The sequence below is a fragment of the Coregonus clupeaformis genome, chromosome 15, assembly GCF_020615455.1.
Source record: "Coregonus clupeaformis isolate EN_2021a chromosome 15, ASM2061545v1, whole genome shotgun sequence".
Classification (NCBI taxonomy): Eukaryota; Metazoa; Chordata; class Actinopteri; order Salmoniformes; family Salmonidae; genus Coregonus; species Coregonus clupeaformis.
In genome coordinates, this window is record NC_059206.1 from 5,564,645 (window position 1) to 5,580,062 (window position 15,418).

Consider the following 15,418-nt stretch of genomic DNA (forward strand, 5'->3'; position numbering starts at 1 on the left):
ACTAATGAATGAACATCAAAGGCATTTGTACAACTCCAATCAAACAGGATTTAAAAAAGTACAACAATTCACAAACTCACAAACACTACAAGACAAGTGAGATGCCAAATGTACAGTTCTGTTTTCCAGATACATTTTAAATACAGTTGGGAGAACAGTATTTCGATACACTGCCGATTTTACAGGTTTTCCTACTTACAAAGCATGTAGAGTCTGTCATTTTTATCATAGGTACGCTTCAACTGTGAGAGACGGAATCTAAAAAAAATCCAGAAAATACATTGTATGATTTTTAAGTAATTAATTGCAATTTATTGCATGACACCGTATTTGATCACCTACCAGCCAGTAAATTCGGCTCCTCACAAGACCTGTTAGGTTTTTTAAGAAGCCCTCACTGTTCCTCATTACCTGTATGCTACCTGTTTGAACTCATTACCTGTATAAAAGACACCTGTCCACAAGCTCAGTGAGCAGACTCCAACCTCTCCGTGCCCAGAACCAAGAGCTGTGTAAAGGACATCAGGGATATACAAAATTGTAGGCCTGCTGTGGGCTGCACAGGACAATAAGCAAGCAGCTTGGTGAGAAGTTCAAGATGGTCAATCACCCTCGGTCTTGGGCTCCCGCCAGATCTCACCTCGTAGGGCATCAATGATCATGAGAAGGTGAGGATCAGCCCAGAACCACCACGGCAGGACCTGGTCAATGACCTGAAGAGAGCTGGGAACAGTCTCAAAGAAAACCATTAATAAAACACTACGCCGTCATGGATTAAAATCCTGCTTACATGAGTCCCCTACTCCAAGCCAGCGCATGTCAGGCCCGTCTGAAGTTTGCCAATGACCATCTGGATGATCAGGAGGAGACGGAGAAGATCATGTGGTCTGATGAAGACAAAAATAGAAACTTTTTGGTCTAAACTCCACCCGCCGTGTTTGGAGGAAGAAGGAGGATGAGTACAACCCCAGAACACCATCCCAGTGAAACATGAGTGGGAAACATGTTCTTCAGGATAGCACTCTTACAGCGGCACCGTATTAAGGGAGGATGGATGGGGCCATGTGTCGCGGATCTTGGCCCACTCACCTCCCTCAGTAAAGCTTGAAGATGGAGTCGTGGCCAGGTCAGCCTGGCGCAATGCTACCCGAAACACACAACCAGGGCAGCAGGAGTGGCTCCGTAAGAAGCATCTCAAGGTCCTGGGGTTACTTCTTGAATCTCCAGACCTGAACCCAGCGAAAATCTTTGGAGGGAGCTGAAAGTCCAGTATTGACCAGCGACAACCCAAACCCTGAGATCTAAGAAGGTCTATGGAGCTATGGAAGTGTGAGCCAAAATCCCTGCTGCAGTGTGTACAAACCTGAGTGCAGACCTACCCAGAAAGCATGTAGTCTCTGTAATTGCAAACAAAGGTTTCTGTATCAGGTTACAGATAGGTGGGTGGTCAGCACTGTTGTTGTAGGTTAATGTCACATCTCGTTACACCTCCTCTATGGCTGTTGAGTGGGTGTGGCGTTTCTTAACAGGAGAGTCTGGCTCAGACTCTATAAAGACGTCGTCTTCCATCGTTTCTTCAATGGGCTTCATCGTTTTGGATGTCTTGGAGGCAGGATATTTTTCTGGAAAGAAGGACACATCGGTTAGCATGGTAATAGAGGTGTGTGTGCGTGTGTTTTCAATGTAACCGTGTGTGTTTCCAAGGTAACCATCTTCATATGGTCACAGACAAACACACTATAAAGGTGACACAAACGAGGTTGTCATAGGTCACAAATTCCACAAGCCTTCATTCTGACTCATATGGCAATCCTTTAAAAACAAAACCGAATCACAACCACACATTTGACAGAATACACACATAGGCTCACACATAGGCCCTAATTTCACATACTGTATGTTTGTGTTGGAGACAGAGGGAAGACAGTGTGAAGTTAAATCAGCATGGTAAGAAAAAAAAAGCATTCTGAATACTTTTCCTGACATATCAGTCAACTTCGCAATTGAAGTCCTACATTTGATATGGAAATTGCAACATGATAATGTAAAAGCTATTGGGGTTAAAGAGTATCTTGTATGTCTAAATACATGTTCCAATAGGAGCTGTACAGCAGCACTACTACTATAGGATGGATGATATGAATGAATGCTGTCTTACTCTTAAACACTGAACTTTTAAGATGTTAAAACGACAAACCAGGTTACCGGGGATCACTCGTTTTAGAACAGGCAACATAGTGCAGAGCTGTAGGGTTAAATATTGAGGGTTGGGTTTGAGGGAATTAACTAGCCTGAGCCCCAGATCTGTTTGAACTGTCCAGCACAAACAGATCTTGGACTCAGGCATTAGGAAGGTGAATTTCAGGATGGGGGGGGAGAAAAGAGATAGTCTTACACCCCCTTCAGGGCAAGGTGTGATCTGAGAGAGTGGGTTGATTCACAGCTAGAGGTGGAGGTGGAGGAGGAGTGGGGGACAGGAGAAACAATGTCAAAGAACAACACTAACTAGAACACAACCCCTAGAAAACAATGTTGTCAGATAGGCGCTAAACCCCTAATAAACCAGGATTTAGTGTCTGTTAACATCACACACCAGAGAGGATATGAGGGGTAAATGACGAAGATGGACTCAACTGAAAATACCCAGAATGCCTCATGATTTCAGTAAATTTAGTGACTGTATAACAGCTACTATTGACCTGGCAAAGATCCACTGTGGATCGAAACTTTGTCACAATTAAAAGGTAGCATTAGGAGAATGATTGTGTCAGTCTTTTTCAGACTCAATAGCTAATCAGGTTGTTAAACACTGACAGATGGGCCAATAGTATCACAGCTTGATGGGAGGTGGTGAGACTTACGATGTGAGGAGCCACTGGAGCCTCCACGGTGGATCTGGTTCAGGATGTCGTCGGTGTCACTGGTGCTGCCCATGCTGTTCCTCATCTGCATCATAGAGAGCTGGGAGCAGAGGCTGGGCTGACGCTCCATCTTCTTTGCTGCCTGTTCATGTAAACATCATTATTGTTATTGTCATCATTGTTATCATCGGTGTCACCACCACCATCATCATCGTCATCAACATCATCATCATCATTTCTTACACAATCATCGTTATTTGAATCTAAGGAGACAATTTGTAACTTAGGAAGGATAATGACCAAATCACAATTACACTGAGTGTACAAAACATTAGGAACACCTGTTCTTTCCATGACAGACTGACCAGGTGAATCCAGGTGAAAGCTATGATCCCTTATTGATGTCACCTGTTAAATCCACTTCAATCAGTGTAGATGAAGGAGATACAGGTTAAAGAAGGATGTTTAAGACCTGAGACAGCTGAGACATGGATTGTGTTTGTGTGCCAGTCAGAGGGTGAATGGACAAGCCAAAAGATTGAAGTGCCTTTGCACCGGTTTGAGTGTGTTAAGAACTGCAACGCTGCTGGGTTTTTCACACTCAACAGTTTCCCGTGTGTATCAAGAATGGTCCACCACCCAAAGGACATCCAGCCAACTTGACACAACTGTCTGAAGCATTGGAGTCAACATGGGCCAGCATCCCTGTGGAACGGTTTCGACACCTTGTAGAGTCCATGCCCCAATGAATTGAGGCTGTTCTGAGGGCAAAAGGGGGTGCAACTTAACATTAGGAAGGTGTTTCTAGACAATATAAACTACAGTGTCTCAGTTTCTGAACAGTGACTAAACCCACCTTGTCACTGAGAGTGGGGTCATTGAGCGAGTACAGCTTGTTGGTGATGTCTTTGCCAATGAGGTACCTGAACACCTCGTTAAGGAAGGAGTCAGACTCCAGGAAGTAGGTGAGTCTCTCTCTGGACCAACACAGGAATTTACAGTTCTCCTCCGCCATGATGGTCACCTGTAAATTAATCAACAAGTCACAGGCTGTCATGGTAACAAACCTGCCCTATCATTACCTAATCATGCCAACGTCACTTGTATTGTTTGGTCGACCCAGTATGGATACTACTATGAACTGGAATATGGGTAAGTGGTAAATTGGGTTATATATCAAAAATAAATAAATAAATGGTACATTCAATAATCTGAGCTGCTTGTTACCTGGAATTTTTCTCCTCTGTTCATCTGGGTTGATCTGAACTCAGGGGAGTCGATGAAGGCGTTCGTGTAGATGTTATGGAGGAAATGACCTCGATATGACACCTTCATTCTGTCGCACACAAACTTATAGTCAACACGGATGACCATGGATGGATCAAATGCACACAGATGCACACAGATACTGCTAAACCTTATTGATCAAACATCATTCAGGGAAAACCAGGGGTGGAATGACATCGTAAATAGGTGACAGGGATGTCTCAGAGTGATACCTACTTTCCTTTAAGGAGGATACTGAGGCGCTCATCCACGGAGGTCTTGTCCTCGGCTGCGTACACCTGTCCCTTCTTCAGGCTCTGGATGGTGCAGAATTGACCCGTCAGTCTCTGGAACAGGGCCTCGCGCACGTGGAGGGGTTCAAACATCCGCTTGTACACTGACTTCAGCTCCCTGTCAATCTTAATCTGACAGAAGACATAGTACGGTTACAGCTCATTGTCTATACGCTGATAAAGTGGCATATAAAGTGTTATGATGGATGATTGACGTGACTTGAGCTAGGCTCCTGATTCAGGGTGGATCGCCACAGGGCGTGTTATCAAGAACCAGGCATTAAGTATATTTTAGGGTCTTTAATAAAATGTCACCACAGCAGCCAACATAAAGTGAAGGCCACCTAATTCTACTCATTCTTGATATTGAATTGATAGCACACAATTCACTCATGTATGTCATTCCCATGGGAGTGAAGAGGACTGCAGTATACATAACTTCCTTTCTCGTTATGAGGACAGTTGGTCCTATTCTGTCAGTTATGTGAAGGCCCTCTACACACTGAAAGTCCCCTGGTGGCAGCAGTGCATTTGAAAGACCTGCATCTCATTTAGGTAGAGAGAGACAGAGTGGCCCCAACACCAGGGGGATGTGACTGGCTGTCTCCCCGCTGAGAGACACAATGGAAAACGAATCTCCAAAAGTCCTCATCAAAATAACTGTTCCAGGTAACTTGTACCTACTCTAAGCTGTATGTGTGTACTGTATATAAATGGACCACAATGAGCATCTAACTGGAATGTGTTGAGTTGGGGCAGAACTCACAGGTCTGCATTTGTAAACCAGGTAGAAGAAGTGCATGAAGTTCACCAGCAGGAAGACCACGTTCCACACCATGACATCCAGGTTACACCGGTACAGCGTAGCCCAGGTGATGAACAGACAGCTTCCTGTCAGGGACAGGAACAGGAAGTAATAAAGCGCACTTGAGTTGTTATTGGTTGAGTTATATCCTCATATTGCCCTATAGCCGTAAATTCTTCAACTAGCTTGAGAAAACTCCAGTAGGCAGCTGTGCTACCACCAACATGGTGGTCATGATATGATATCATTCCACTCTACTCAGGGCCTTTCCCACTGTGCTACCACCAACATAGTGGTCATGATATGGTTGTATTCCATACTTTTCAATTTCATTACCAGCTGTACTACCGCAGCAACTCCCCCTTCTCCACGAAGTGTGCACTCGTTCACTCACTATAGTGCTTCTATCATATTTCTAACAGCAATTCAATGCATATCAATCCTTGAGGGGGAGTGAACGAGTGAATACTTTGTAGAGAAGGGAGAAATACTGTGAAGGTAGAGCTGGTAATGAAACTGAAAAGTGTGTAATGCAATCGTATCATGACCACGAGTTGGACTGTAATCTGGGCCAGCAGAGGGCAGTATGGACCCACCTGTCATCAGCATGAGGCGCAGCAGGATCATGTGCAGGGTCAGGGTGGTGGGGATGACCAGGCCCAGGAGGAGAGACAGGTTCCCCAGGTGGAAGAGCAGGTGGTGGGCCTCCTCCCACTCCTCACAGGAGGTCACGTTGGGCTCCATGGTGGTCATCACCAGACCTCCACCTCCAGCCTCGGGTACAGACCCAGGGACTGCCGACCGCAGGGGGGCCAGGGTGATGTAGAACAGGCTACTGGTCATCTCTGGAGAGGCAGACATCCTGATCCTGCCCAGGGGTCACCTAGAGAGAGGTGAGGAGGGTATTGTGGTTGTTTATGTAGTGCTTATGAATAGGGTATGTACTGGTTATGAATGTATTATTATGTTGGTACCTTTCAAGTTAAGTGTTACAGGATTGGTGATAGAAACAGGGGATTTTTGCAGTTTAAAGTTTAATTCACGCTGCTGCTGTTCTCATAGTGTACATCAGTTTGTCACTATCACAATCTCAATATCCTCAGGTTTCAATTGATTTTCATAACAGATTACAGTATTTCCAAATGTTTTATTTTATGTAGTAATGCATTAGAATCACTTTTGAGATGCTTGTAGGCCTACTGACACTGTCAACATAATATTTGATTCAACAAAAAATGTGCAACTGATTTAATACTGTAAGTAGCCTGAGAATTCATCATACCGATCATAGAGCACAGGAGTGACATTGAAGGGTTTCACTTTAATGTTGCAGCCACACAAACAAATGTGTGGGAAAATACCAAACTTCACTGGGTTTAGAGCAGATCAGCCGACCAGCGCTCAACAATATGTGATTGCCAGTCCCTCAGATACAGATGATGAAATGGAAATGGGAAAAGTGCGAAATGTGTCGGCTACACTTGCTTGCAGAAAATTAACGGGACCTACCGGTAGACGTCTTAAGAAATAGCCTAATATGTTTGAGCGTTCAACTTTACTTTCACCACTCAGTCAGAGTAAGATAACAGAGAATGGGAGATATAACTTACCAATCTGACAACAATCGATCAAACGCGCCGCTGGACAGAATAAGGAGAAGAAACAATGGACAAGTATTGAGGAGCTATAAATTTAGGTCCTCGCGAGCTGGGGGGCTGCACAATGTGAGTCGCGCATTCCAGCGAGCTGACAGGCATTGACTAAAATGGGCAAGCGGCGAGGAGACAGCAGTCAACACTACCCCGCCGCTGCGCACCTGCAAAGTCCGGGCACGCCAACAGGGGGTGGTCAAACTTCCCTTTTTGAAAACTGAAAATATAGCCTTGCAGCCAGCAACTCCTCGAAAATAATATTATGAAGCCAGTCGAGTGAATCGTGTTATGTGTTTCGAGATTTTGGTTAACCTAATTGAACAGTGGTCCTTCACCCTCCAGAGGTGACATGAGCTGCGTGATGAGGTTGACAAGAGCGGATATGAATGAGATCAGCACCAAGGTCAGCGCCAGGATCAGAGCGAGAAGTGATTGACACTCACCTGTAGGCTGCTCTACAGAAATGCACGCTCCCCGAATAAAATGTTGTAGGCCTAATGAAAGTTATTCGACATACAAAACGTATAGGGCTACATTGCATTGTTAATACTTTGTTATGATTAAACACAAATATTGACAAAAACCTCTGTCAGGCAATTGAATATACAGTCTCAATTTAAGACAGGCAGGTAGTAAAGTGCACTATAAAACATAAACAGGAATCAGGGGTAACATTTCACTGGTATTTTGATGCAGAGAAAATCTCCTCTCTCACTCTCTCTCTCACACACATCTCTCTCCTCTCTCACTCTCTCTCTCTCTCTCTCACATCTCTCTCTCTCTCTCTCACACACACACACACGCACACACACACGCCTATTGCATGATCTGGCAAACCAAGAGTGGAGGGTTACTTCATGTGCTACAATGTAGTCTATGTTGATGCGTAAATTACATAGTTTATGCCCTATCCATAGCCTAAGCACTTGAGGATAACAAAAAGACAAAAACAACATACATTAATGAAAAACAAACATTCAAAAGTTCCGTTCCAGTCACGAGTCAGTCTCTTCTGGTGCTGTTATAGTTATAGGGACACGGGCACGGTGGCCATGGTCATATTGCGCCGGGACTCGTAGGAACGAGTGGTCTAATTCAGGCAACGGATGCACGTGACAGTAGGTGGGTAACCTGAGATCATATCGGAACCCGCGGCTGTCGAACGCCTTGTCGTTGAGAGAGTACAGCTTGTCGGCGATGTCATTCCGCACCACGAGAGCAAAGACCTTGGCGATGTAGCGGTGCTTGGCGAAGAGTAGGTACAGTTTCTTACGCCTCCAAGAAACGTACCTACAGCCATTATCTGCACGCAGGGTCACCTGGGGAAAGAAAACACTAATGCTTATACACTGAGTATACCAAACATTAAGAACACCTTCTTAATATTGAGTTGCACCCCCACAGGGATGTTGGCCAATGTTGATTCCAATGCTTCCCACAGTTGTGTCAAGTTGGCTGGATGTCCTTTGGGTGGTGGACCATTTGTGATACACATGGGAAACTGTTGCGTGTGAAAAACCCAGCAGCTTGCAGTTCTTGACACAACCCGCTGCGCCTGGCACCTACTACCATACCCCAGTTCAAAGGCACTTCAATATTTTGTCTTGCCCATTCACCCTCTGAATGGCACACATACACAATCCATGTCTCAATTGTCTCAAGGCTTAAAAATAACCGGTCTCCTCCCCTTCACATACACTGATTGAAGTGGATTTAACAAGTTACATCAATAAGGGATCATACAGTAGCTTTCACCTGGATTCACCTGGTCAGTCTATGTCATGGAAAGAGAAAATATTTCTTAATGTTTTGTATACTCAGTGTATATGCCAGACACATTTGCCAAAATTAGCTTATTGGATCAGTTTACTATTTACCTGGAAAACTCCCTCCTCTGACGGCCGGAGAGAGTCCCATTCAGGTGAATCGAGAAACTGGAAAGGATAGATGTCATGTAAAAACTCTCCATTTACTGTCACACGAATTCTGTAAGAAAAAGTGGGACATTAGGCTATCTTATATGACATAACATCAAATACAGTTGGATCAAATGTACAAGTGAAGTTGAAATGCACCTGCCGGACAGAAGAACGGACAGCTTATCAATAGCAGTCTTGCCCTCCATGGCATAACAGTGGTCTTTCTCTATGGTGTGGATGTCCCCTTCACAACAGGCGACTATCTTGCCGAAGTGGGTGAGCGACACCCCCAGCTTTTTGAACAGGTAGCTGTACAGATCTTGAAACTCCTTTTCGAAAGTAACGTTCCTCAGCCGGTAGGCGACATGCACAACTTGAACCGCACATACCCCAAAAAGAGCGAAATTCCACAAAAAGGTGTCGGTGGTGCACGCGTCCGACCATGACCAAATGGTTGTGCAGAAGAAACCGAGCGTCAGAAAGGTAAACAAGTAGAGGAGCCCATAGAACCCGCTCCCTCCCATGAACCCCAAAACAAGGAAGATACTGGCGAGGTGGAAGATGGCACCCTCGGATCCCCCCTTCCATTCTTCGCATAACGGGTGCACGACAACCGCCGTCAAGTTTTCAGGAGGTGGGAACAATTCTGTCGCCTCCATTGTCACGCGTGGGGAGCACGTCACTTTTCCGAAAACTGAGAGGTGGTAAGAGAAAACGAATAAGTGAAACGTCACCGAGACTTCCTCCCTAAAATGTAATCGCCCTAAATTTTGATTATATCACCTCTTAAAATATGACCCGGGTATCCGGACTGGGGTGGCGCAGTAGCCTACTGCTCCCCTTGGTCCTGACGTCCTACTGATTAAAGCTCTATCTGGCTCAACCAAACTATCTCTTATAATTGCACAGAAGTGATAATTAAAAAATAAAAAAACCACTAAACATATACTGTGACTATGGTGTTATGAATTTGCCTGATCAAGGGAAGATTGTGATGATGAATGATAAGCCTCCAAGGTCTCTGACAGAAGGTGGTCTCCAACAACTCACTAGGGCTGTAACACTTCCACTACTTGTTTCTTGTTTTCCTATAGGTGTCAAGGTGAGTAGGGTGGACCCTGAGGGATGAAACAGCCAAATCCAATGAGAGGTGGTGGTTAGTTTGGGTTGTGGGGTGTGTGTGTGTGTGTGTGTGTGTGTGTGTGTGTGCATTCATGTGTGTCTTTCCCACTCCTTCATCTCTCTGTTTTCAGACCAGGACATCATAAATCACAGTGGTAGACTAGTAGTAAGGAGGCAGGGAGGGAGGGAGGGAGCAGTGATCTATCTAGGCTAAAATAACCCACTGCAGTTTCCCCTGGTGAGCTGCTGCCTACCTGACCAGACAGTCAAGGTGACATTGAGAATCTCAGAGCTGCAGAGGACTGAAAACTCAGTGAAATATTTAGGACATTCTGCAAACACATGCAGAGATCCCCTGGGTCCAAATCATTCAATGTGTCAGACAGAGCTAGATACATCCTCTGTGTTTGTGTGAGTGCTCTCTGTGTTTGTATGAGTGTTTCTTCTCCCCTCCCCTTCTCTCTCTCTCTCTCTCTCTCTCTCCCTCTCCTCCCTCTCCCCCTCCCCTCTCTCTCTCTCTCTCTCTCTCCTCCCCTCCCCCCTGCTCAGAGGAATTCTTGCCCTCTTTTCAAACTGAAGGTTACCACAGTGGTTCTATGGGAGATGGGAAACAGTAAGAGAGTCTGAAGGTATGTAGTGGTGGAATCGGACCCTGGCTTCAGCTGTTGTGAGTGACTAACTTGATGCTAGGAGTGGTGATCCCCCTTCCTGCACTCCAGTCTAAGGTTAACATTGTGGTTGCACCATGGGCTGCCCAGAACGCTAAACATACACTCTCACCAACACACTACCCTGGTTATCAAATTCAATCTCAGTATAAAAGAGGTGCAACTCATTTTAGACTTTGGTACTCAATTACATTTTACAGTACCAGTGTTCATATTTTAGAGCAAATATTCTAGCAGTGTTTATCCCCCGGGGCACACTCCAGTCTGATAAGAAATATAACCGGTACTTAAGCAGTACAACATTAGAGGTGCTGGTGTGCACCGGACCAATTCAAGCACTGTGTGTACGTGAGTGTGAGACTACATTTAAACACAGGGAGAATGTGATGTAGATTGTGCCAGCTACCAGCAGCCTGCCAGCTATACAATGACAATCAGAAACCCAACCCATCTATAACTAGGACTACACCCTCCACACCCTAGTGTGTGTGTGTGTGTGTGTGTGTGTTCAGGTTTGACAAATGGTGGACCTGCTCCCTCATTAATTTAGAGAGGGAGGGTCTTAATTGGGCCATGGCATTAGACAACCTTGGCAGAGAAGTATCTATCCCTTAGGTCTTCATCTGTCCAAGAGAGAGAGAAAGAGAGAAAGAGAGAGAGAGAGAGACAGGCAGTCAGAGACAGATAGAGAGAAAGAGAGAGGGGGAGGGAAGTGAGAGGGAGCAGGTGGGTGGGTATGAAAAATCCCAATTAGCATGAGCATGTAGGGATATCTGGATGTCTGGTACTAGCTTTGGTTAGGAGAAAGTATGTCAGACAAATACACCCACCCCTACACACACTCTACACACACAGACACACGCAGACACAGAGACAAACGCACACACACACACAACACTGGTGAACTAAAACCGAGGCGTAATGAGATCCCTAATAAATACAAATACTAATGAAGTCCTGCTATAACTACAGGTACTCACCAAAATATTGATAGGCTACCAGAGCCAAGAGATTTGACAGAGGACTGGAGATTGTAGGAACTAGAGACAATAATTGTTATTACAAAGAGCCATTTATTAGCCTACGATTTCAAGGTGGGAGAGAATCTGTTGCATCTCAGAGGGAGAAGAGAAAACAGGCCATCATCCTCCTTGTCTTCATCCTGTAGTCCATCAGAGCAGCAGATCAGCCTCGAGCCGGCTCACGCACACGCACACACGCACACACACACACACACACACGACAGGGAAAATGAAAAGGGGACAGAAGAAAAGAGACTGGCCTCTGAGTGCCTCTTTTCATTCCCTCGTATAATGAGAGAGACTTAGACGGGGATTCTTATCTGGCTTTTCTCTCTCTGTGCTCCAGAGACGTTCATTTGTTCATTCTTTCGACGAACAAGAGACTCTTCCGTTTTTTTTGGACTTGGTTGAAGAAAAGAGAAAAGGTGAGCTTAGAGATGTCTCCGTAACTCTCAGAGTCTTGGCTCCTGTCAAACTCAGAGTATGGCTCCTAACACTCTTAGAAAAACTAAATTGTAGAGCTACCTAGAATCTAAAAGGGGTTTTTCCGCTTTCCCCATAGTAGAACCCTTTGAAGAGCCCCTTTTGGTTCCAGGTAGAACCTTTTGGGTTCCATGTAGGATCCTTTCTACAGAGGGTTCTATAAAAGGGTTCTACATGGAACCAAAAAAAGGGTTCTCCCTGGAACCTAAAAGGGTTCTCCTGATGGGGACAGCCGAAGAACCCTTTTGTAACCTTTTTTTTTAAGAGTGTATAAACACACACACACACTTTCCAGAGTTACAAGGTCCAGTCACACATCACTCTGAATATGTCCCCAACATAAAGTACTGGCATTAAAACATCCCAACTAGCTTCACAGAGTAGGTAGCTAGCTAGAGCCATTAGTGGTTCTGCTTTTGCTGCAAGTCTCAGTAAACTCTGCATCTCTCCCACACACACACACTCGGTCAGAATATGAACACATGTCCGAGGAGCAGAGGAGAAAGTCTTCATTTCCTTGTCTTCATTAGTCAGTGTACCTGAAGGTCCCACTCCAGTAATCAGGAAGCTGTTAGCATAGTCACAGCTAGAGGACCAGGAGGGTGTGTGTCTAATACAAGAGGACTGACTCACTGGCTCTCTCTCCATTGTCTAAAAGTCTGTCGTCTCCCTCGCTCCTCTCCTTCATTGCACTGATTTGAAAGACTGACCAGGTGAAAGCCAGCCTAATGATGAGCTTCCCACCATATTGTTTACACCTAGCAAGTCTTTCCCAATCAGTGTAGAGTGAGAGGAGAAGAGGGGAGGGCGGTTTGATAAGCCATTGAGTCATTGTGCCAAAAGTGGCCGGTGAAGGAGACAGAGAGTGTGGGAGAATGACAGATAGATAACCTCTTGGTCATGAGGACCACTCATGGCAATCCTCAACAGCAACACAGCTATCTCCTCCACTGTCTCCACGACAACCACTAGCTACCATCTCAACAGTTGTTGTGACTCTGGGATGGATGTAACCGGGAGGAATCTGTTTGTTTTGCTAAAGGTCGGAAAACAACCACTAGGCGCGTTAGCTGTGCCATGGGGGCCTCCAGGTGGCTATACAGCAGCAGGGAATGGAGGGAGAGAACCCTAGGAAGAAGGTCCCTATGTTGGTAAAGCCTAGGAGTTTGGGCACTCTGAAAACATTCAGGGAGCAGATGGAGGAGAGGAGAAGGGCTATCTGAGGTATGTCGAAAGTTTGACCCAAGACTGGAATCCGAGGTGCTCCCTGATGAACCTGTAATGAATTTAACAAGCGCAGTTAGTAAACGGGATTAATAATATCCATGGCGGAAGGGAACATAGCTGGGAGTGGCTCCCATCAGGGAATTGAACCCCGGCTCTCCTGCGTGTAGGAAGGGGCTCAGTTTTGGGTGGGGGCAAGAATTGCTCAGCAGAATGGGTAAAATAGGCCACCTTCCGAGTCAGCATTGAAACGTTATGTAGCAGATTCGAATTCCTGTTGAAGGAATGAAATGTGATATAAGCCAAGTGTTGTGGGTGAGGGATGCACTAGAGAGGATAGGAGCCAAGGAGGCAAAAGATAGTTGGGTAACCTCACCAACAACAATGAGGGCAATTTCACAGAGAACGAGAGACAAACCTGAATGAGTCATGGGTGAGTGGGGTAGAGACTATACCTTACGTACCCTATTATGGTTGGGATACTGTGTACAGGGCTTATGGAAGGAGGGTTGGGTAATTAGGATCATTCTTTACTAGGGGAGGAACCATCAAACTAGGAGGGTGGATATGGTTGGGATCGCCCTGGAGGTACTTAATGCAGTTGGTTTATGGGTTTACCTATTGGGGAGATGCCTATGGAACAAGGCAAGGACAAGTACTGCAAATTAGTCTTGTTGGTGTGGCAAGCTGTGACATAGGATTAGAATGGTATGGTACCCTGAGGCCACTAGAAGCAGAAACAAGGCAGGTTGGGTACAGTCACGTAAGAATGGGGTGTGCTGCAAATAGGAGTGTATCTGTGGTGACAGATACTACTGGGCCGCGTGTAAGATCTCAGGGTGGCTGCTGGTGTTGGGATTGTTCACAGCATTAGACTGGATTATATATTTTTAAATGGACCGACTATGCTGTGTTTAGTAATGTACGGTATCCACTTTACAGAGCGGAGGCAAGTCATAGCTCCAACTTTGATCGGGGTGGGGGCCACAAACATTCTGAACTCATCATGAGGGGCCACAGTTGTTTGTGGGTTTATTTGTATGCTAACAATGGCTGTTTGTTTCTGTAGGTCCACTGTGGAACATGCGGGATTGCCCATGTAAGATGCCATTACCTATAGTTGACCCCCGGAGGCACCACTATGTACCAACTGTGTGGAGAGGTCTAGCGATAGAAGAGGTCAGGGCGATGGCTATGGATTTTCAGGGACCAGTTGCCGGAGGTAGATGTGGAAAGGTACAAAAGCCTGAGGTACAGAGCACACCTCGCTGGTGGGCTCACCAAGGAGTGGGGTGGTGCCGAGAGAGCTCGAGGGAGAATATATCCATGAGGTGATGGTGAAGTCATGAAGAAAGCCGGGTGGGGGGCAGAACCTGAATCATTCACCTGGCCAATGGAAGAAAGGTTATATACCAGGAGCGAGAGTTAATCCATGGAGTGGGTGTTGTGACCAGGGTGGGATGGATGTAACTCTCACTCCTGCTGAGACTAACAGTTGATTCTAGGGCGAAAGGAGCATGAGGCCAGAAAAATTTTGATTACGTAGTGGGGGAGGAAAAATAGGTAAGGGGAGAGCTGGGCAGCGTCGCGAGTCAGCCGAGGACTGCAGAGTAAGCATGGTCATTGCCAACATCAGCACCTTCGCTGCCGACACCAGCATCCATGGGTGGAACTTGGGGAAGAACCAGAAAGGGAGGTCGAAGAAAGGGCAATGGAACATTAACCTCCAACCCCCTCCTTTGACGCTTCCCTTCTGGAGGTTGACAAGTGCAACAAAAAATGGGGCTTGGGGGGTGGGTGAGTCCAATATGGACCAGATGTAACCAGTTTTGAGGTAGGAGTTAAGGAGTATGCCACTATATAAGTCATTGTTTGAGGGATAGAACCCCTTCTCTTTTGGGATATTTTGGTTTTTGGAGGAATAGGGATTGGGCTCCTCGAGGTTGAGAGTTAGGGCACTTACAGGGTATTAGAATCATTGTAAAGGGCTTGGCCTGAATAATAACAGGCAGTGTGTATTTCTCTGACTGGGGAGCCACTGACCGAAATAGAACCAGAGGGTTTCTTCTTTTTATTACTCTGTGGGTCCATGCTTGGGGGTGT

The 15,418-nt window shown here is 45.7% G+C and overlaps 2 protein-coding genes across 4 annotated transcripts; both read right to left on the reverse strand.

Annotated features, from left to right (window-relative positions):
- Positions 1-1,423: 1,423 nt before the first annotated feature.
- Positions 1,424-6,922, reverse strand: bves (blood vessel epicardial substance). 2 transcript variants are annotated; one of them, XM_041902402.2, is made up of 8 exons: positions 6,836-6,922; positions 5,822-6,108; positions 5,187-5,311; positions 4,365-4,552; positions 4,089-4,197; positions 3,718-3,885; positions 2,862-3,003; positions 1,424-1,622 (listed from the first exon to the last, which is right to left on the reverse strand). In XM_041902402.2, the coding sequence occupies exons 2-8, from the start codon at positions 6,084-6,086 to the stop codon at positions 1,483-1,485; spliced, it is 1,137 nt and encodes a 378-aa protein (XP_041758336.1). In that variant the 5' UTR covers positions 6,087-6,108; positions 6,836-6,922; the 3' UTR covers positions 1,424-1,482. The 2 variants fall into 2 exon arrangements, with proteins under 2 accessions (XP_041758336.1, XP_041758337.1); XM_041902403.2 differs by lacking the exon at positions 1,424-1,622 and adding an exon at positions 2,396-2,443.
- A 950-nt stretch (positions 6,923-7,872) lies between these two features.
- On the reverse strand, positions 7,873-9,592 carry LOC121585459 (popeye domain-containing protein 3-like). 2 transcript variants are annotated; one of them, XM_041901803.2, is made up of 3 exons: positions 8,974-9,592; positions 8,755-8,863; positions 7,873-8,196 (listed from the first exon to the last, which is right to left on the reverse strand). In XM_041901803.2, the coding sequence occupies exons 1-3, from the start codon at positions 9,453-9,455 to the stop codon at positions 7,873-7,875; spliced, it is 915 nt and encodes a 304-aa protein (XP_041757737.1). In that variant the 5' UTR covers positions 9,456-9,592. The 2 variants fall into 2 exon arrangements, with proteins under 2 accessions (XP_041757737.1, XP_041757736.1); XM_041901802.2 differs by having other exon boundaries at positions 8,953-9,592.
- Positions 9,593-15,418: the final 5,826 nt, after the last annotated feature.

Bases quoted from the DNA above. Each gene is read 5' to 3' on its own strand.
- bves (XM_041902402.2), bottom strand. From the start codon at position 6,086: ATGTCTGCCTCTCCAGAGATGACCAGTAGCCTGTTCTACATCACCCTG. The intron at 5,312-5,821 runs GTGGGTCCATAC...TGTCCCTGACAG, and splicing joins GCGCCTCATGCTGATGACAG to GAAGCTGTCTGTTCATCACC. The intron at 3,886-4,088 runs GTAACAAGCAGC...ATTAATTTACAG, and splicing joins ACAGAGGAGAAAAATTCCAG to GTGACCATCATGGCGGAGGA.
- LOC121585459 (XM_041901802.2), bottom strand. From the start codon at position 9,455: ATGGAGGCGACAGAATTGTTCCCACCTCCTGAAAACTTGACGGCGGTT. The intron at 8,864-8,952 runs GTGCATTTCAAC...TTTTTCTTACAG, and splicing joins TCCGTTCTTCTGTCCGGCAG to AATTCGTGTGACAGTAAATG. The intron at 8,197-8,754 runs GTAAATAGTAAA...TTCTTTCCCCAG, and splicing joins CAGAGGAGGGAGTTTTCCAG to GTGACCCTGCGTGCAGATAA.